Genomic DNA, 23,004 nt, shown 5'->3' with positions numbered 1-23,004 from the left:
GTAGCTAATTTGGAGAGTCACCCAATTAAAAATAGGTAAAATAATAGAATAGAGCTACGTGAAGCAAAAGCAGCAGAACTCTCTGAACGCAGTGTAGATTTAGAACACAGAAAAGAAAAGTTATGAGAGGAGCCAAAATTCTTACAATATCCTTCTTCCCCACAATTACAGCAGCAACTCTGCAACCTCTTCCCTTACTCCCTAACATTCATTTCATCTCCCCCCCCCCCTTTTCCATTCTCAAACAGTTCAAATTATCCCCAGTTTTGTGTCATCTCTTCTTATGTGGCTGAAGAAGAGGCTTCAAAGGTGGTCATCATAAATTGTGCCTTCATCTTGATGTACTCCGATTTGCATGCATGCATGCTTTCTTCTTTTCTTTTTTGGAAATAAAACACTTACCACTCCTATCATCTAAAATTAAACGACTCATTTAAATCTTAAAACTTTCCCAACTCCCCAAAATTGACTTTTAAAACTCATTCATTCAATTTCAGCTGTCTCGGCAATAATTTGGCTGCAAACTGGAGTACTATTTCACAAAGCCCACCAATGGATACAACAATATATTTCTATGTTTCACATGGTAGAAACCAAGATATGTGTGCTTTCCTTATTCGCATACAGAATGAGCGAGTTCAATCTTCCATCTCTTTCATGATGCATACCACGATAATGCTTGTAGGTACAAATACTACTTTAGCTTCATTCTCGAGTGATTTTAGTTCTTTTGGCCGTAGGGGACATGAAAAGCTTTCTAACTGAGGCAATGGGATCATCAACCTGCAGAATAAAATCTAGGATGATTATAATCCTCTAGGGATGGTAAAGCTAAGGATGTTAATCCGGTAAAAACAAAAACTTAGGATATTTTAATCATCAAGGCTAAGCAACAGTTCCTATAACGAACTGCTTTATGGATGAAGCCTGAATTTTACAACAGATTCAAAAATTAGAGTAAGATGGTAGAACTGGGGGTAAGCACAGTAAATCAATTTTTAATTTAAAAAAAACTCTTAACAGCAAGCATACCAAATTCATATTTATACTCGATTACAAATTAATATGAATATATACTTCTGTTTCAGAACAAGATATACAGCAACACCTCCATTACTTGAACTAAGTAACATTTCAACTTACCTTAATCATGGAGACGGTTGAAGTAGAATACACAGGTGAAGAATGAGGAAAATCTTTCCCATAAAGCAAAGCAGATAATGTTTGTTGCCATCCAGGTGCCCCACCACTCATTGGTGCAATCCATGGACAAAAATGCCTGTGCTGCCTGATCGGATCAAACTCTGATATTTTATCCATATGTAGTCGCTTTAGATCCTTTCCTGGAAAATGGAGGCACATCAGTTGCTCACTCTTGTTATTAACTGAAAAATCATGAAATCACAAATAGGAATATAGCAATTGCAAATACCACAAACACATAGACCATATATAAGTTACATATCAAGAAAGACATACTTCATTACTAACCAGCTGGATTGCAAAGATCTAATGAGGACTTAAGAAAAAGAAATGAAAAAAAAAAAGCCATGCAGTTACTGGATCAACCTTTCCAGGTAGCACTAGCATGAGATAGATCACAAAAGCTCCTAGCTGATCCAACAAAAGGTTTAAAGTACAACATACTCAGGGCATTATTACGCAAGTAAAAGAAAAAAAAACAAAAGAGTTGAATTCTAACTTTGCGGCAAAGTTTCACAACAAGACACTGTTGCAGGTTAAATCGTTCAAGACAGATAATTGTCAATGAATATAAACATATCATCCCAGTGAAATTGAAGTGTTTGAGTGCAATCAGAGTTAATTATTGCCTTCACAACCTTGGAGCACTGTCCTCTATCAGTCCAGTAAGAACTTTAAACTGTTCAGTCGCAAATTCCAAGAAGAAAAAAAAAAGATAAAATAGAAATTATATTAAACCCCGTCACCATTAAGTTGAAAGCAACTCATGAAGATAGCCTCAACCACCATCACCACCCCAGTAACCTAGCATCAATTTAATCAAGTACCATTTTTCAAACATCATATCTAGATAAATGCATAAGTTGATGGCTATGTTTCTTTTAATTCATCAAGGTGCAGTTCTAGGAAGATTCTTCTACATGACAACTCTAGCATGTTGTCTGCCCGTCCAACAACAGATCTACCTCTCATTCTATACCTAGAGAACTAGAATAGAGGTGCTCATGGGCCGGCCGGGCCGGGTTTGGGCCGGGTCCAGAAAAATTTCAACCCGGCCCAAAATATGGGCCTAGAATTTTGCCCAGGCCCGGCCCAGGAAAAAATCATAAGCCCGGGCCCGGCCCGGCCCGTTTTTTAAATAAATACCAAAAATTTATTTTAAAAATTAAAACAAAAATTAAAAAAAGTATTTTGAAATATTTTAAAATTAAAAAAATTTAAAAAAGTATTTTTTAAAAATTTAAAAACTTTAAAAAATTTAAAAAAAAGTATTTTAAAATTAAAAAAATAAAAAATAAAAATATTTATTATATTCGGGCTGAGCCCGGGCCGGGCCCGGGCCAAAAAAGTGGTGCCCGAGGCTGGGCCCGGGCCAAAAAAGTGGTGCCCGAGGCCGGGCCCTTTTTTAATCGGGCCACATTTTTTTGCCAAAGCCCATATTTCGGGCCTATATTTTTATCCAAACCCTCCCATATTTCGAGTGAGCCATCGGGCCGGGTCGGGCCGCCCGGCCCATGAGCACCTCTAAACTAGAACAAAGGTTACATAAAATATTTTAGCAAATGCAAGAGCAAATCAATAAAACCTTGGATGTACCTTCTGCAGTAACAAATGATGAAAGATTTATTAACAAGGGCATTAATTTTCAACAAGGTACTTGATTGATCAAAAGAAACTACAGAACCATTTTGGTGTCTACAAGCAAAAACTATAAGCTATAAATGTCTAACCCAACTAGGCCTACAAGCATCTTGAATAAGTCCATTCTTGAAAAGTAAAGTTGGAATCAAATCAGGAGCATAGGAGCACTGAAAAATGTGTGACATTCTTGACAACACATCAGATGGAAAAGTGGGATAGAGAAGCACTGAATAATCTTCCCTCAGTCCATCTGATATTATCTATGGATTTGGGTTCAACATGATAGACTGAAGGGAAGTTATTCCTTCCATGTAGGAACATAGTTGGTCTCCTTGGGCTATACTGTACTAGGGAAGTTGAAAATTCTGCTCAATTGTACATACAAAGCTCATATGTTTCAAATATCTTCTAGAAAATTCTAGAGGTCTCCAACTTGTGCTTATTGCACACTTCTAAACAGGAAACATAGTACAACTCAAACACCCAACTTGGTACGTAGAACTCAATTCGAAAGGACAGAAAAAAAATAATGTGTAATGAGTATATAAACAAGAATCACTCAATCACACTAACAGAAAAGGAGAGTTCGGCAAATTAGAGCACTAAATCACATATTAATCAGCTGGTAATCAGAGCACTAAAAAATATCATATCCTAATTTAACTTCCTGTAACATAAAGTGAACAGCATCTTCTCCCATTGAAAAAAAAGTTTAACTTCATTATCAATAAACAATAATCAGTTAAAAGCCCAGCAAAGCCCCTAACAAAGGGAACTAATTAACAACACAGAAAGAGGAAAAAAAAAAAAGCATAAGTGAAACTTTCATTTTGCTAAAGATCCTTTCCAATAACACTGAGAACAAAACTTATTGATCACAAACAATACTGCTTTAATGCTTACCTTTGGGACAGGATAAGACCTTATTGTTTTGTACAGCCTGGACTTCAGCAATCACTCCTTCCTCGCTGTTGGAACAAGTTTTGTCTTCTCTGGAGTGCATCTTGTTTGTGCCATCAACATTTACATCAGCTTCCAAGCAAGAGGCAACACATGTAGAGTCTCGATTAGAAAAACAATTTTTTTTATCACAAACCTTATCTGGTTCTGCATTTTGTTCTGGATAGTACTTTTCAGATGTAACCATAACTGATGAATCATTAGCCTCAGCTCCTTCATTTCTAGGGGAAACATTAGCACCTTGAGTCATAACAGAAGACTCACCAACAAGCATAGCATCAGAGTTCTTTACTGCTAAGTTGCAAGTTCTATCATTGTCTACCTTTTCAGGAAAGTTATTACTTTGGCAAGAATCTAGGACTAAATTCTGAGAACTCTCTATTTGACCCCCAATATTAGAATCATCTATACCAGTATAAGGAGAACTTTCTTTTGCAGTGAAGTCGGTTCCTTCCAACGGTGTGACGTTTCTAAAAGTATCATCTCCTGAACAAACATCATAGTTTGAACAAGGAGACTGATCACTGCTTTTAGAATTACAATTCACTTGACCATCTTTTTTTCCATTTAAAGTTCTCAAGTCCGCTAACGGAACACCTAGCTGATTAACACTATTATTGAAACAATCTATTTCTCCCGGAATCCTATTACAATTGGATTCTACTAGAGTATTTTTTGGATACAAAAGTCTAGCCCTTAAACTCTCGCCAATAACAGGTACATAGATTCTTGCTTTAAAGTTTTGTCGTGTTGGTGGAGGACCCCCAGCTATAGTTAATTTTGAATTTGAAGATTGCTCCATAGATGATGACCCACTATTAAAAGGAACCTCACAGGCATTGCTTTCATGGCCAGAATCGCGGACTCCAGGATTGACTTCCTCGCATCCAAATAATCTGAATAACTCTACAGGCCGTCGGACAGTGGAGAAAGCCCATAATCCAACACTCGCGCCACAAAGCCTGCAATCTAAAACAACAGATTTGGGATCATACTGCAATCCAAAAGAATTTTCAAAGTCTTTATTTGCCTCCAAATTCTCATTTTCATCAGTTGGACGGAAGCTGAGATGCAAATTTAGTCCATAATCAACTCCCTGGGATGAACTCAAAATATCAGCATCTTTAACAAACTGATTCTGACCATCCTTGCAGTCAACTACATAAGGTAGTGAACGTGGTTCCCAGCCACAAAGACTTAAAAGCTTTTGAGCCTGCAACATTTTCAGATTCATCAGTCTTCAACACCAACACAAATCCAGGAAGCCATAAAAGACAAAACCACAATAAAAAATGCAGGACATGTTGTACAGTCATCAATTGGAGAATCCATTGGATTATTGTTACTCCTTTTAAAAGAAAGCAGGTAGAATGGTATGAAAATGCAGTAGAAGAAAGTTTCAGAAAACAAACATGCATGTTTAAGTGTACACGTACTTATGCAACTGAAACTGGCAAAAGCTGTCAGTCCTAATGTACTTGTAATCCCAAACCAAAATGAGAAACAAGTTACATACCTGATAATACAAGTTGGCAGAATCCACTGCAGAACCATCTTCTATCCTTTCTAAATGAGAAAATTCAGCATTCCCTTTCAGACAATCCAGCATTAAGGGTTGTCTGAGAAATTGTTCAAGCTGAGGGCTTCTCATAAATTCAATGGCCAAAGATGAAATAACAGGAAGAGCTATAAGTTGAAAGAGTGAGTCGGATCTCTCCCGGAATTTATCAACTAAATCAGCAGGCACAGAAGGAGGAAATTCAGCCAATCTTTCATCACAGGTATTATCAATCCAAGGGCAAAGCAATTTGTGTCCACTATCCAGCTTTAAGCTAAATACCAAGGCTGCCTTCTCAACTGAAGAGTATAAAAGTTAAATAATTTAGCCTTACAAATACCAGATTTTTCGAACTATTAGTTCAAAGTGAAGGAATATCTGATGGATGACATGCCTTGCTGCCGTGTCCAAGAAGATGGAGTAGAAAACAGGAGACGTGCTCCACATGATTCACAGGCTATAATGTCCATATCTACATTGACCCAACCTCTCCTAGCACAATTAACAGCATTTACTACCTAAAACAACGGAAAACATGATCATCTCTTTATCTATTAAATAAAAACCCAAAAGCTTATAAAAGTGTATAGTCAAAATAGAGAGAGGGAACCTTGGGCTTAGCAAACCAAGTCATGGATTTGAAAGTTGATAACCTCCTCAAAAGATCTCCTCTATCCCATGGTCTGCAAAGTGGAGCTTCAGACGCAGCTAAGCAGTGCTGCGGCTTTTCCACTGCTGTAGTGTACGATGGAACGGGTCGTTTCTTCGCCCGTAATAGTTGTCTTTGTCCTCCCGTTCCCGGTGCCGGAGGACTACTAATTAATTACAAAAATATTTATAAATAAACAAATAAATAGCCGTAGTTTAATAGAAATTTCATCAACTAGAAGGAAACAAATCAGAAGTTAAAAGCAAATAGGGAAACAAAAAGGAACCTGGAGAAGGGAGTGGTAGATTTAGAAGAATGGAAGAGCTTGTCCATGATCGAATGAAACCTCTTCTCTGGATCGTCGGCCATTTTATTTCCTTTATCGGAGAAATAATATCTTCGCTGTACAAAAGAGAAACGAAGAAGAAGAATGTTATTGAACTCCGCCTCGCCCTCTCCAGTGGATTTTAAGATCTCTTGCCGCTCCAAGAACGATTGAGCCTCTTCTAATGATTCGCTTTCTTCACCCCTAACATCAGTGCAGAATTTGCTCTTCGCTTTGGGCTTGTTAAGGGCCAGGCCGAAAATTTATTATATTGGATAGGGGTAGCCCCAGTGCCGAGTATATAGATCTCCCGATTTTCAATTTTGAAGAGTGAAAATTCGTATAATGTAAATTTAGAGAGTTCGATCATATTTAAAAAGAGAATGGAAACAAAGAATGAAACCATACAAAGAAAAAAATATTATGTTTTACTAATCTTAATTTGAATTGGTCTCTTTTAAAAATTTGTTGATTTTTTGAAAATAGCTTAATTAAATCATTTCATTTATGATAAATTCGAAAACGAATCTTTTCGAGGAAAGGAAGAATGATACATGCATAGATGAATTGAAATTTATTAAATTCAATTTATCAAATTTGTCAATTTTCAAGTTTGAAAAATCAGTCGACTTGTGATAATAACTTTTGAGATGAGATCTAGACATTTATAAGCTGAGATGTCTTCATAAAGTTATCTCTTAACTTCGAAATGTACTTTGAATCATTTCAAATCTGATAGCTCAAGTTATTACCATTTTAGTGAAGAATGTGTGAGCACAATATTTGAACAAGATAACGAAAATTACGATTTTAGGTATTAATTAGTTTTTAAATCATAAGGTTTAATTTTAATGTCTATATATAAGCACAGAAGTATATTTAATAATTTTATATGGTTTTTTATTTATTTATTTTAAGTTACTTAGGAAATAAGAGTTGTAAATAATTTTAAATTCTTGTTAGATAAGATTGGCCACATCCTTCAGGAGTTTGAATTCATCAAGGAGTTCTGTTCCATGAGTGCTCATTACTTGTAATCTCAACTTTTATCTCGATTAAATTTTAATTACTCAATAATAAGCCTATAAATAAGCCTAGATCTCTTTCTCTTGCTAAATATTGCTCAATCAGTTGTTTGCTTATTACTGGTCGTTCCTTCCAGTTTTTCAAGTTTTAAGGGCCAAATACAACTGGATGTTTTCCTGTATGCATGAAGTTGAGAATAAAATTGCTTGTCAAAGTCATGAATGTAACTCTTCATCAATTGTAGCTCATCTACACTTTGAGTTTGATCATGTCATGAGAAACATTACCTGTGCATTGCGTCAAAACTCATACCAAGTACATCCATCAGGAATTTCATTGAAGGAGACCGGGTAGTGGTGGGTGTTCTGCTTATATATATCTGCTAGCTTTTGGTTTTCTACTTCTCTACTAAAGAATTTGCTGCCAACAGTTACCTTTATTGAAGGGTTACTCAGAAATCTCAACAGCAGCCTAAAACACAGCCATATCTACACGTACCATATCGTCGAAAGCTCATGTGTAGCTTCAAGTTCTAAAATTCTTTAATCCACAACCTAATGAAGGAGCAAATTATGTAATCAGCTCTGAATTTTAAAACCAGTTCTTTAAGAATATTAGATTTAAAAGTAAATATAAAATAGATTTAAATGTGACTTAAGGACCTACCCCCAGATACAGGTACATTTAAATGTTAAAAAACTGCAGGTCCAGTCAAGTGGCCATGAGTAGTGTAGGGATATGGTCATTTAAAGAAACTTGCTGTATGGAAGCAGTATGGAAGGTGGAGTTATACCACCATTCGGCAAGTGGTAACCACTTCACCCAATCTTGTGGCCGTTCTCCAGACATGCACGTTAAGTAACTCTCAAGACATCTGTTCAACACCTCGGTTTGTCCATCAGTTTCAGGATGGTAAGCAGTTGTAAGATGAAGTCTTGCACCAGCCCTTTGGAAAAGGTCCTGCCAGAAGTTGCTGATGAATATCTTGTCCCTATCAGATACGATTGAGTCTGGCATTCCATGTAACTTGTAGACATTATCCAAGAATACCTGAGCTACTGATAGAGCAGTAAAAGGGTGAGATAAGGCAATAAAATGACCATATTTAGTCAAACGATCTACCACCACCAGTATGACAATTTTTTCCATTGAACTTGGAATGCCTTCTATAAAATCCATAGAGATTGATGACCAAGACCTCACTGGCATTAGACGAGGTTGCAGTAAGCCTGGAGGTGCAACATTTTCTGACTTGTATTTTTGACAGGTGGAACATTCTTTTGTCCAACGCTTAATGTCATTTGACAGTCCCTTCCAATACAATAGACTTCCCATTCTCCTTTTGGTAGCATGGATACCAGAGTGCCCTCCCAAAGCACTTGCATAGAATAGCTGGAATAGTTTTTGCCTGAGGTTATTTTCATCACCTACCACGATTTTGCCTTTCCTTCTAAGGAATCTACCATCCCAGCTGTACTTTGGGTGCTTAGCTCCCTGTTGTTGCACCTTGAGACATAACTTGTGTGTTTTTGAATCCTTTAGGTAAGAAGCTTGGACTCTTGCAAGTAGTTGAGAGCTAATGGTACTGCTAGTGATTTGAAAGAGCGTGGGTGTTTTACGTGAAGAGATTTGAGAATAATTTAAGACGAGATTTGGGGATTTTTTTTATTATTTAAAGATTTGGGGTTTTTTTTTTTAATTTGAGATTTGGGAATGTGAGTCCCAAATTGATAAAGGGCATTATCGCCCAACTGAAAACTACAGGCCAGCGTAAACTTGCCTACTGTTCTTATACGGATACGGTTCCGACTCAGATTACCTTTCCCCCTTTTCTTTCTGACATTCAAACCCCTGCATATGCAAAACCTCCCTCAGTTTAATTTTTATATTAAATTTACAGCTTCATTTTCTCATTTTTGCCCTTTGATTTTCCGCTTCTGCTTCTTTTCCCAGGCTCTGGCTTTATTTATACCAAGCCTAAAGGTGGACTTTTTATCTTCGTATGTAAAAATCTTTTCCCTCCTCTCACAATACCCAGTATATGTAAAACCCAGAGAAGATATCACCTTGTTTGTTGGTTTATACTTGGCTGTAATGTGGAGGTATTATCATGTCTTCACTTCTTTTTTCTTCCTTTTCATTCCCCCTTCTATCAAGTAGACTGTAGTTTATTTCTTGATATTTTGTGATATTAGTTGTGGGGTTTCTATTTTTCTTTATTTATGTTGATTTGCATGATTGGTTTCTTTATATGTTGTGAGTTAATGGATAATTGGGTGGATTTGATTCCTAAAGATCTGATTGAGGACCATTGACTTTTCTTAGTTCTTACTATATACGGTCCTTGGGGATTAAAGAAGTTTTATTAAGAAATTGTTATGATAAGTTATTTTAGTTCTCTGAAGGAATGAAACTTTTTGGTGCAGACAAGTTTAGGATTTTTCGTAGAAAACGATGCCCGGTCTTATTATGGATGATAATAAAGAAGAAGCAGATATGAATGAAGTGAATGGGACTTCATCACATATTAAGGAAAATGTGGTTTTGAATAAGTCCCCTAAGAGCGCAAGACCGCAAAGCCTTCGTGGTGCAGAATCTGCTAGTCACCTCAACAATGGGATGAATCAGGCTGACACTTCCATTGAGCAGCTTTACGAGAATGTGTGTGATATGCAGAGTTCTGATCAGTCACCCTCAAGGCAGAGCTTTGGATCATATGGTGAAGAGTCTAGGATTGATTCGGAATTGTGCCATCTTGTTGGAGGAGAGATGAGAGAAGTTGAAATAATGCAAGAAGATATAGATAAACCAGAAGATGATAGTAATAGTAATTCCTCTTCTAAGAAGGGAGGCTCGTCTAGTGGTAAGAAGTCAGGGTTGTTGGAGAAGAGCCAATCTGCAAGTGGAAAATCCATTTCTCCAGATCATGTCAAGAAATCGTCTCAATCACAAACGGTCTCTGAAGTATCAACAAAACTCAGTCTTAAGGGAAAAAGTCCACCTGAGAAACCTCCCATTAACAAGCGGAACAATAAGATTCTGAAGAAATCAAACACAGGAATTGTATCCATGAAGAAAGAGAAAGGGTCGAAGTTACAAAATGGAACTGAGGATGCTTCCGAGTCATGGTTAGGTAATCCTGATCTTGGACCATTTTTACTCAAGCAAGCTAGAGATTTGGTTTCTGCAAGAGACAATCCCCAGAAAGCTCTTGAATTGGCACTTCGAGCGGCAAAATCATATGAACTTTGCGCCAATGAGATACCCAACTTAGAACTGGTCGTGTGTTTGCATGTTACTGCAGCAATATATTGCAGCTTAGGCCAGTACAATGAGGCAATTCCTCTTCTTGAACAATCAATTGAGATTCCACTGATTGAGGAAGGCCAGGAGCATGCCCTCGCTAAATTTGCTGGTCATATGCAGTTGGGTGACACTTATGCAATGTTAGGAGAGCTTGAGAACTCAATAACTTGTTACACCACTGGCCTTGAAGTCCAGAAACAAGTTCTTGGAGAAACAGATCCCAGAGTTGGTGAGATCTGCAGGTATTTGGCTGAAGCTCATGTGCAGGCATTGCAATTTGATGAAGCTCAGAGGCTATGTCAAATGGCTCTTGACATTCACAGAGAAAATGGTTCATCAGCTGTTCTTGAAGAGGCAGCAGATCGGAGGCTCATGGGTCTCATATGTGAAACAAGGGGAGACCATGAGGCAGCTTTGGAACATCTTGTTTTAGCCAGTATGTCCATGGTGGCAAATGGCCAGGAGGCAGAAGTGGCTTCTGTTGATTGCAGCATTGGAGATGCATACCTATCTTTGTCTAGGTATGATGAGGCTGTTTTTGCCTATCAGAAAGCGCTCACAGCTTTTAAGACAACCAAAGGAGAGAATCATCCAGCAATTGGATCAGTTTTTGTCCGGTTGGCTGACTTGTATAACAGGACAGGGAAATTAAGGGAATCAAAATCATACTGTGAGAATGCTCTCCGAATCTACGAAAAACCCACGCTTGGGATTCCTCCAGAAGAAATTGCAAGTGGCCTCACAGATGTTTCTGCTATCTATGAATAAATGAATGACCTTGATCAGGCAATCAAGTTGCTACAGAAGGCCTTAAAAATATACAATGATTGCCCTGGTCAGCAAAGTACAATTGCTGGAATTGAAGCACAGATAGGAGTAATGTATTACATGCTGGGGAACTATTCAGAATCTTACAACTCCTTCGAAGGTGCCATTTCAAAGCTACGTGCATGTGGACAGAGGAAATCTGCCTTCTTTGGCGTTGCTCTCAATCAGATGGGGCTAGCTTGTGTCCAATGCTACGCTATACATGAGGCTGTCCAGTTGTTCGAAGAAGCCAAGAGCATATTGGAGCAAGAGTGCGGACCATACCACCTTGATACACTTGGTGTTTATAGTAATCTTGCAGGCACTTATGATGCAAGTGGCAGGTATCAATATGCTTCTGTTCCTTTCTTCTCAATCTCATATCTATACCTGATTGTCAAAATTCACGACGCTACACTGACTTTCCTCGGGTTACGCTAGGTTACGCTAGGTTGTGATTATGGTGTCAACAGGTTGGATGATGCCATTGAAATATTGGAGCATGTTGTTCAAATGAGAGAGGAAAAACTTGGGACTGCTACTCCTGAGGTTTATGATGAGAAGAAAAGGTTATCTGAATTACTAAAAGAAGCTGGAAGAGTTCGGAGCAGGAAAGCCAGATCATTAGAAACCCTTCTCGATGCCAACCCTCATAGTTTAAATGGTGAAGGAATTAAGGTGTGATAAGGAAGAATTTATGTATTTATGATTGAAGATAGTGTATTATAGGACCCATTAAAATGAAAGAATGGAAGAAAAGAAAATAAAAAAAATAGAATTTTTTATTGGCTTGGGAAGAATATAAAGGGCGGTTGGGACTTGGGAGGGATGAAATAATTATCTGGAGATTTTGCTGTACTACTTGTTGTAATCCTATATTGATTGAAGGTTGCTTTTAATTATATTCTAATAACTTGTGATGTTATTTGTATAATAAAATCTCTTTATGCTTAGTGTCGCACAAGTAAAGGTTTATTTGATCAGATGTAATTAGTGGTTGCAATGATGACCAACATCTTATTCAGTTGATCGATTGCTAACTCTTTTTCGGTTCGGTGCTACCATTCTTGAATCGCCTTAGAGTGTTAGGAGGAAAGGCATTATAAATGCTAGGCATAATTGTGTCTTGGAGTGTTTAGTAGGATGTACTTTAAGTGCCTCTATCATTGATAAATTGGAGTGTGTTCAGTGGGAAAGCATTCAACAATATAGTGATGTTATATCATTTATATTTTTTTCTAATAATTTAATGTTATATTAGAATTTTTATTCTGAATTTTAAGATTTTTATCCTAAAAAAATCAAATCTAAATAAAAATCCTGAAATTAAAGATAAATTACTGATGTGGCATTAAACTATTGAAAAGTGATAATATCTATGTTTTATACAATTCGTTTCCAAATGGATATACTTTGTATACTTATTTCAAGGCTAAATGAAATGCTAGAAAAATGAAAAAAATTGTGGTTGGGATGATTAGAGTAGCAAAAGTTATTAGAATTTTTATTTTATATATTGGAAGAATCCATTTTGTTATTAACAGACTAAAAGAAAACTGAAAGAAAGAATTAGTTATTCATAAAAAAAATTATTTAATGACAAAAATTAAATGGGGATACATACGTCGAACAAAAAAAATTTATTCTACTTATATTCCACCACTATTTACTAAGGACTAAAATTGAAACCGTAACAATAACCATTATTGAACTTGTGACATGGTTTAACTGTTGGCTTGGTAATATCGGTATATATGTTGAATGAATTAGTCAAATGAACTATAACACTCCTTATCCATCTCAACGATTGGAACGAATATGAGTTGCAACGACGGCAAATTCAAGCTTAAACCAAAAAAAAACTTTTATAAAGGTATCTATTTCGCATCATATTAATGTTCTATAAATCAAATTGACAAGGTTAGAAAGTTTCGAACAAGATTAGAAATCATTTTGGGTCATTGAGTATATACAGGGACATATCCAATTCATACAAGCATTTGAAAATTCTTTGCCTTAATCTGTAACAGCCCGTTTTCGGTAAAATTAGAATAGTGGTTCTGGGACCACAAATCTAATTTCAAAACAAAATATTTTTAAATTATTTTATGGTCTGTAGTATGATATTAATGTCGTATAAAAAAATTTCGTAAAGAAATTTTACCGATTACATGTTTAATTTGATAAAGGACCAAATTGCACAAAGTGAAAAAGTTGAGTTCTAATAGCTAAAAGGATTAAATAGCTATGGAATTTAAAATTTGAGGTCCTTATATGACAAATAGACCATTAAAAATGCTTAGTGGTTAAGGATGATGATTCATCCATGGAAAATAAAATAAAAAAAATGATGAAATTGGAAAGTGAAATAATAAAAGATGATAAATGATAAATAAAAATAAAAATATCATCATTTATGTCATCTTTCCCAAATTAAAAGCATGGAAACCCTAGCCATGGAAACCTAAGCTCAAGCCAACTTATTTTGCTTAATTAGGTAAGTATTCTTGCCAGTTTTTAATGATTTTTATATTTTCAAGATCGTAATAGCTTAATCTAGCTATCTCGGGGATTAATTTGCAAAGTTATCAAGGTACTAGGGTTTTGCCATGGATGAACATAGATGAATTATGAAGTTTTATGGTAGAAAATGAAAGGTTGTTAATATATAAACAATTTTTGTAAAGGGAATTTTGATGAAATTATGATTTAGGGACTAAATTGAAAAGACGTAAAACTCATGGAAAAATTCTAAATTTTATGAAATATATGGGCTATAAATTTTACATGTAAAAATCGGCTAGACTTGAATAAGGATTAAATTGCATGAATTTCATTTTTCGAGCCTAGGGATGAAATTGTCATTAATTAAAAGTTTAGGGGGAAATGGTAATTTTGCTTAAGATGTGACTTGAATTGAAATGAACATGAATTAATGTTAAATTCATTCATATAGATTCGGAAAGACCAAATTCGGAGTCAGAACGAGGAAAAGAGAAAATGTCAGATTAGTAGATTATACGTACACGAACATTTGTCGAAGTAAGTTCGTGTAACTAAATTGTGTATATTTATATGCTTGAATTAAATGTTGTATATGTGAATTGTATAAATGCCAAATATATGAAATTGGTTACATACCCGACAAAGCCCAATAAATATTAAATCTCGTTTGAATAATGAAATTTGATGGATACAGGATTTCCTGATTGGTTGTGGCCCTGCATGTGTTGCGGACACACCACAGCTCCTATGAGCATCCCGTTATAATCCCTCTCGAGCTTCCAGTTATATGATTCTTGCGAGCATCTTGATCAATAATGATCTTGCATGTGTTGCAGACTACCGCAGCTCTTTGTGAGCGTCTTGTTATATGATCGGTTGTGATCCTGCATATATTGCAGACACAAACGCAACTCTTTTTGAGCGTCTTGATATGACTCGCTTGAACTTCCCAATATATGGCTCGCTTGAACTTCCCGATATATGGCTATCCGAAGCTCTTGACTAAAGGTTCTTCGTGAGCTTCCTAATTAAAAGTGTAATGACCTCAAATTCACGGGTATCAAAAAAATGCAATATCGGGCCTCTGTCTTAGTGAAATGGGTTCGTAAATAATTATTAGAAATATTTATGAGACTAGTGGTGTGCCTAATTAGGTTCTAATTAGGTGAATTTAGCTTAATTAAGAGTAATTAGGAAAAAAGACTAAAGTGAATAAAGGGTAAAAGTTGAATTGTAGATTAAAAGAAAATAAAAAGGACCAAAATGGCAAATAAGCCATTTAGCATAAGTTGAGGCGGCAAACAAAACAAAATCTAAGATTTTTGTTTGTTTAATTAATATAAATAAATAAATTAGTTATAAATTTAATTATGTTAAATTATAATAATTATATTATAATTAATAAAATAAGGACAAGTGTATGGTGATGATAAAACATATGTGTAATAAATATATGTAAACATTTGTAGTATAATTATTTATTTACTTATATTTTAAGCTAAAGATATTTATTATAATAAAAATTATTAAATTAAAGCCAAGTGTATGGTGATAAAAATATACAAATGTAATAATAGTGTCATACATTTGTAATATATTTATTTAATTACTTTTTAAGTAAATAGATATCTATTATTTATTATTAAGTAAAATATATTTATTAATTAAATAATTATATTATAAGATTTTTATGTGATAAACAAATTAAAACATGACAATTGTATGATGATGATATAGTACATGTGTAAATATAAGTAATATTACACTTGTAATAAATATACTGATTATTAAATAGATATTTATTAACTTATTATATTATTATTAAACAAAAAAAGCATATAAATAAAAGGGAAACAAAAGAGAAAGAAGAAACAGAGAACAGACGAAAGAGAAAAGAAAAAGGGCGAATTGGAATTTGGAAGCTTCAAGTTTAATTGTTAGCAAAGAACCTGAAGCATTGGCATCGAAAGGAAAGGGAAAAGTTGTCGAGGAGTAATCTAGTAAATCCGGGTTTGTATTACTATAATCCAAATATATTTATTATTAATTGTTATATTTTAATTAAAATGCATGGTAGATAAAATTAGGTAAGCAATTGAAATGATAATATTGATTTGAATGAAATTGATTCAAAAATGTTTATGGCTATTGAAATTGAATGTGAACAAATTGGAAATTAAAAATGATTTGAATTAAATTGAATTGAATGAAGAAAATATGTGAATATTTGAAATGTATATTGACTGAAAAGTAATTAGTGATTTGAATTTGATTGGAAAATGAATTAAATTATGAATATGTGTGAATACGTGAATTGTGTATTGATTGAAAAGTGATTTGAATTGAATCGAAGTATGATTATGATTATATGCATGTGAATATCTGAAATATGTATTGGTACTGAATTGTATACTGATTAAAAAGTGGAAAGTGAATTTGAATTGAATTGTGATTGAATTGAAAGTGAGTTTGAAATAGAAAAATGATTTGAATACCCTATTAACTAGTCGGTTGAGTCGGATATGGTTGGCATGCCATAGGATTTGGAAGAGTACGAGATTTATTGGCTTTGAAGATCAAACACTTTATCTGTTGTATTTCAGGCACCTCGCGTGTCGTTTCAGGCACTTATGTGTCGTATACTGATCAGGTACTATGTACTGTTTTAGGCACAATGTTCCGTACTGGTGTGTTTGGATTGAAATTCGTGTATCTATCAAAATCTGAGTCATGTTAATAGGGGAAAATAAAAGAATTGAGGTAAGAAATGATATTGAATTATGAATTATGTGAATATTTGAAAATATATTGATTAGAAATTAAAAGTGATTTGAATTGAACTAAATTGAATTGAAATGAGAAGTGAAAATAAAGTGATTTGAAATAGTGAAATAATACTTGAATTTAATTGAATACGAGTTCTTGAAATTTATTTATGGATTTAATGCATGAATCGAATATTAAAAGACTATAACTGTAAATTGATTATAAAATAACGAATTGACAATGGAATTGATAATGGATGAGTTATTATAATGAAAATTTGGAAATTGAAATGAATTTGAGATAGTTAATACTATTAATGAAACAAATTGTTTTGTGCATGAAATGGTTATTAAAGATTATAAGTATAAAGATTATGAGTTGTTAATAAAGGTAATGAACAATTTGATAATCAGAATTGATATTGTATGAATTGTTGAATTGAATGATTTATATATGAAATGGAATGAATTATTGGAATGAGATATGTGAATAAAAAGATTCTTTGTAAAATGAATAATGATACAGTAGTTTGAAGTGCAAATTGAAACGATTAAAGCTAATTAAGCTAGTTGGTAGTATGAATTAGAAGATGAACAAATAAGTGATCCATTGAGAGAGAATGACTTATGATTGAAAATACAAGTCTAATATTTTACTCTAAGTATTTGAATTATAGTAATACCACTGAGTAAATATACTTAGTGTATGGTTTGTTTCAGTGCGCATATTAGGTATAGTGATTTTTGAAGAGTTGAATTTGAGATTGCAAGCTTTCATCTCATCACATCTTCAAGCAACAACATGATATATTTTCAAATTTTGAATATAATGGTATGTACTTAGGAAAAATATTAAGTATGTTCCAAGTGTCCGTTTTTTTATGTTCTAATATATTAGTAATTAGCCAAGAATTAATTTGGCACCAAATGTAATATTCCTATATCAGGTTCCTTGAGTCGAACATGGTATAGGGGTGTTACAAAAAGTTATTTGTGAACTTCCTAATTATGACTCTTATGAGCTTCCTGTTATATAACTCGAATAAGTTTCCTGATAGGCTCTCTGTGAGCTTCCCGATCAATGGCTCTTTGTGAGCTTCCTGTTATATGGCTTGAGAGAGGATTTCCCGATTATGTGCTTTAAAGAGCACTACCTGTGTATCCATCGATGTTTTCAATGATTCAACAGGCAAAATCCTGACATGAGAACATATGAACATGAAATTAATTAATACACGTATCTGTCTGAAATATATGAAAATGATGATACATGATATATGGAAATACGAGATGATAATATATGAACATGGAATTTGTTTGATGAATATGTTCATCCATGATTATAAATTTGTACACCTTGAGTGTAATACCCGTGTGACATTGATATTTCAAATGGTTTAATAGGCAAAGTTTCGACATGAAATAATCTGAACTCGAGACGAATTATTATGAAAATGTACTTGAAATACAAGGATATGATTTGTATATGTTATATGAATACATGATGTGGAAAGTATATGCACATGGAAATCTAATTATTGTTGAGCCCATACATTTTTTCTTGATATTTATATGAAATATATTACTAACAAGGGTGATGAGGATATGTGTTAGGGCTCGTGATCAAGTTGATTGAATGTGCCTTGTATGTTTATATTGAATTTAAATGAGTGGTAAGTTAATTACCATGTTATACGAACTTACTAAGCATTTCATGCTTACACTATTTTATTTTCCCCTGTTCTATAGTAATTCTGAGGCTCGTTGGATTTGAAGCTTGGCAGAGATCACTTACACTATCCATCAGCCCATTTTGGTATATATATATATGATAAATCAATTATGGTTATAATGACATGTATAGGTTAATTGGCCAATATCAGCATATAAATGCTTTAATTGTAACTAGCCATTGGAATGACTTATGATGGATATGTTTGGAATGTGTTTGAAATGGTTGATTGATATAAATTATATTGGCATATTGATGATTGGATTAAGTTAGCATATTTGATAAGATATGCATATATGTTAACTTGGTAATTTAAGTAAGTGTGTATACTTGATTATATGAGGTATTATATCATGTATAGGACTTGATTTTGAGTTAGGTTAAATGACCTATAATAGCTTGTGAATGTATTAAAGTGTTGGTGTAGGAGGATGACAAAATGAGGTGAGAAATATGGCTTGGAAAATAGCCTATTTTCGTCCACACAGGTAGAGACACGGGCGTGTGTCTCAGCCGTCTGTGACACACATTCTAGCACATGGGCGTGTGACCTGGGTGTGTGACCTGGGCGTATGACCTGGGCGTGTGTCCCCTGCATCTTTAAAATTTCAAAACAAAATACCCAGGTATTTACACACGGCCTAGCACACGGGCGTGTGTCTTGTCCGTGTGACCCAAGTCAGAGAGTTACACAGCATGAGACACGGGCATGTCCCTTCACACGGCCCGACCACACAGGCGTGTGACCCCTACACCTAGGAAAAATTTTGAGATTTTGCGAAAAATTTTCTGAGTACCCGATTTAGTCCTGACTCGTTTCTAATGCATGTTTTGGACCTCGAAGGTTCATATAAAAGACTTTATGTTTGATTTTTGACATGAATATTGTATAAAATAGAATATATGTTTACTTGATCTGTATCCGTCGCTGGATTAGGGTTACGAAACATTACTAAATATCAAAATCTCATACTTAACAAAATGAACCAAATATCATAGTTGTATATAAATATGCGTCATGTGTATGTAATTATATATATTTAAACCCTAATTTATCTCACCTAATGATCAAAACAATTTATTCGTCAAAACATAGGTCATTAACAATCCACACCAAATATCAATCATGCTTTACTAATTAAATTACATTTCCAAATCATGCTTTAAATTTCAACCCTTTCATTACCATTTACCTAATCAAAATTTTATATCATTCAAATACTTAAACATTTTCAAACATTTATCATTACATAACATCTACCGAGCATATATCAAAACATCTATTTGTATACATTTATTTCATTAACAAATTACTAACTATACAACATAATACAAACATAGGTAACCTACTCTGTTTTGGACAACATTTATACATCAAATTGGACAGCATTTATATACTCAAAATTGACAGCATTATACATCAAATTGGACAACATCAATATGCTCAAAATGGACAGCATTATACATCTAAAAACAACCACATTTGAATATCATATTAATATGCGAAATAACCACATTTTAATGTCTTTGAAACACATTTGTAGCATGACTTAATATTCATATCCTAACATTAAAAAGCAAAATCGGCAAACTTATTTGGACATCCTTACTATCACACAATTATATACTATATAACATACTTCCAAAATGAGCTCAATACATGGCACAATATTCACAAACATTAATAGTATTATTAAGTCATTTTCGCATGGCTATATATACACTAATCAAAATGTACCATGACGAAACTAGCCTATACATGCCATAAGTCGATAGTACAAATTTATAAGGTACCGAAATAGCGATCGATAGTGTGACGATGTTCCTGAACAATTCCCGAACTCGAGCTAGCTTTCAAATCTATAAAACACAGAAAAAAAAAACAGGATAAGCTACAAAGCTTAGTAAGTTCGTACTAAATATACTCAACAAATCATAAAACACAAATAATATCAAACCTTCAGCTTATTCATATACATATGTGCAAAATCTTAACCTTTTCTATTTGAACTTCCTACTTACTTGTATATTCCTGTACAAATTCATAATGAACTTAAATATTCTCGTAACATTATCGAGCACTTAATGTTTTGTACACTAATTGCCATCGTATAGCCGAAGCTATTATAATCCCGCACACTAAGTGCCTTACATAGCCGAAGCTATCTCAGTCACACACACTAAGTGCCATATATATAACCGAAGCTATTCCAAATCGCACACTAAGTGTCATAATTAGCCGAAGCTATCTCAAATTTCATACTAAGTGCTAAACATAGCCGATTTATCGTTAAACATGATTGTATTCTCGTGTATACAATTTATGCAATAACAAAGCATTAAAAGCATAATTGTAACAAGTGCTAAACATAATTGATTTATCGTTAAACATGACCGTATTCTAGTGTATACAATTTATACAATAACAAAGCATTAAAATCATAATTGTAACAAGGTTTATTGCGTACGAACTTACCTGGGATGCTAAAACGGCGAATCGAGTCGTTTAGTCGATAACTTTAGTTTTCCCTCGATTTAGGTTCGAATTCCGCTTTTCTTAATCTATATAATATAAAATTTAGCTTATTCAATCACTATTTTAATCAATTTAATCCAAAACACACATTTGAACATGTTTACACTTTTGCCCCTAAAGTTTCACATTTTTACAATTTAGTTCTTATTTCACAAAATCTCAAATTACACAAAATTTCAATACACCCATGCTTAGCTGAATTTATTAGAGGTCCCTAGCAGCCCAAAACTTGCATTTATTTCACTGTTCAACAACTCAATTTACACATTTCTCAATTTAATCCCTAATTAGCATTTTTATCAAAAATCACTTAATAAAATATAATAATCTATCAACAAATATTTATTTTTCACCATCAAAAAACAAAAAGCTTGAATATTCATCAATGGAATTTCACAAAATCATCAACAATTTCGAAAATTAAAACACGGGCTAGCTAGAATACGAAGCAACGATCACAAAAATATAGAAATAATTAAAAATGGGGTAAAAATTCATACCAATGCAAGGTAAATTGTTTTGCCGAAACTTCAAGCTCTCGTGGCTTCCAAACTTTCTTAATTTCGGTTGTAAGAGATGAAAATTAAGATGATGGCTTATTTTATTTTATTAGTTTTATCTTTATTTTACAAATTACTTTAATGCCATTAATGAAATCATTAGAAAATCATATAATGGATGACTATTTATGTCATTATCCACTAACTATGGTCTAATCACATCATAAGGACCTCACATTTAATTAATCATAGCAATTGAGCACTTTAACAAATAGTATGCAACTTTTGTATTTTACGCGATTAAGTCCTTTTATCAAATTAACTAACCAATCGGTAAAATTAATTCACGAAATTTTCACACATATCAAATAACATGCTGCAAACACCAAAAATAATATTAAAATAATTTTACAACCTCAAATTTGTGGTTTCAAAACCACTATTCCGATTTAGCTAAAACTGGGTTGTTACAGGTGCTACATAATCAAGATCATTCAGGTTGAGAAAGATAAGAGTTTTACAATAACTTAAAACTTAAAATAATTTCAATAGAACTATAAAAGCAAGGTAAAATAATTTTTGAAGGCTTTAAAATCATTTAGAAACTCTTATTGAGTGATTAAAGGTGGTCGAGGTTAAGTACGAGCTTCAAGGAACCCAAAACGGCCGAGACAATGCAAGGAACCCTACCCAGGATACCTAAGCCTGGTATTATAGCATTTTAACTATTGTAAAGTCCTGTTCTGATACCTATAAGTTAGGACCGGAACTTGGTTTCCTTAATCCAAAATTAAGTCTAAAAACATATAAAAACACCATTAAGTATCGGTCGATTTCAAATAATTTAAAACACATTCAAAATTACTCGTAGAACTCACATACATTCATAAGAGCATACTCTACAATTTCAATGATCAAATTATAATTTATAAATCATCATATTAAAGTACATTATCACTTATCAACATGAAACAAATAATTACAACTTTTTTCAAGGGACAAAGCCTTTATGTAAATGTCATTTTGATACAAATTCTAAGATATCATCCAATGTTCAACATTCTTCTATCATCAAGTGGTGATGCGATACATCTAAATCACTAATTCAATCTTCTCGGAAATGGTTTCACCTACGGGTTCTAAATCATTACTGTGTGAGCTTGACGAGCTTAGTAAGTAACTAAAGATAAATCTATTTATCCTATCATTTTATAATGTTGATCCCCTCTTAAGCATGTCATACGAAGTTCACTCAACCCGCATTATAATGCTACAAATTGATTCATTTAAATTAATTAAATTATAGGCCTCAAATTACATTTTAATAGTTTATTTGTCAATCATTTATGGAATTCATGTTCCAAAATCTTATGGAAAGTTTGTATGGAGTTTAATCTCACACTCAATCCTTTAAACCATAGTTTCTTAACATTTTCATATATATATACAAAAATTCTCTTTATGTATCATACATTTTATTTCTGTAACTTC

General features: G+C 33.8%; 1 protein-coding gene, 1 long non-coding RNA gene and 1 pseudogene across 8 annotated transcripts; 1 reads left to right on the top strand and 2 right to left on the bottom strand.

Annotated features, from left to right (window-relative positions):
• Positions 1-79: 79 nt before the first annotated feature.
• On the bottom strand, positions 80-6,675 carry LOC107953646 (uncharacterized). Of its 7 annotated transcripts, none has more exons than XM_041097166.1 (8): positions 6,298-6,618; positions 5,973-6,177; positions 5,757-5,880; positions 5,321-5,661; positions 3,941-5,017; positions 3,748-3,847; positions 1,144-1,385; positions 80-783 (listed from the first exon to the last, which is right to left on the bottom strand). In XM_041097166.1, the coding sequence occupies exons 1-8, from the start codon at positions 6,378-6,380 to the stop codon at positions 706-708; spliced, it is 2,250 nt and encodes a 749-aa protein (XP_040953100.1). In that variant the 5' UTR covers positions 6,381-6,618; the 3' UTR covers positions 80-705. The 7 variants fall into 7 exon arrangements, with proteins under 7 accessions (XP_040953100.1, XP_040953101.1, XP_016744505.1 ...); XM_041097167.1 differs by having other exon boundaries at positions 1,144-1,343; positions 5,973-6,174; positions 6,298-6,615; XM_016889016.2 differs by having other exon boundaries at positions 1,144-1,343; positions 6,298-6,611.
• A 2,065-nt stretch (positions 6,676-8,740) lies between these two features.
• Positions 8,741-12,428, top strand: LOC107953647 (protein KINESIN LIGHT CHAIN-RELATED 3-like; annotated as a pseudogene).
• Positions 12,429-19,986: 7,558 nt separating this feature from the next.
• Positions 19,987-21,579, bottom strand: LOC107956571 (uncharacterized). Its single transcript, XR_001700161.2, has 3 exons — positions 21,514-21,579; positions 20,954-21,039; positions 19,987-20,337 (listed from the first exon to the last, which is right to left on the bottom strand). It is a non-coding gene; the product is annotated as an uncharacterized lncRNA (long non-coding RNA).
• Positions 21,580-23,004: the final 1,425 nt, after the last annotated feature.

This window comes from Gossypium hirsutum, chromosome D07 (assembly GCF_007990345.1).
Source record: "Gossypium hirsutum isolate 1008001.06 chromosome D07, Gossypium_hirsutum_v2.1, whole genome shotgun sequence".
NCBI lineage: Eukaryota > Viridiplantae > Streptophyta > Magnoliopsida > Malvales > Malvaceae > Gossypium > Gossypium hirsutum.
The sequence above is the reverse complement of the archived record's forward strand: the minus strand, read 5'-3'. Positions and strand labels throughout refer to the sequence as shown.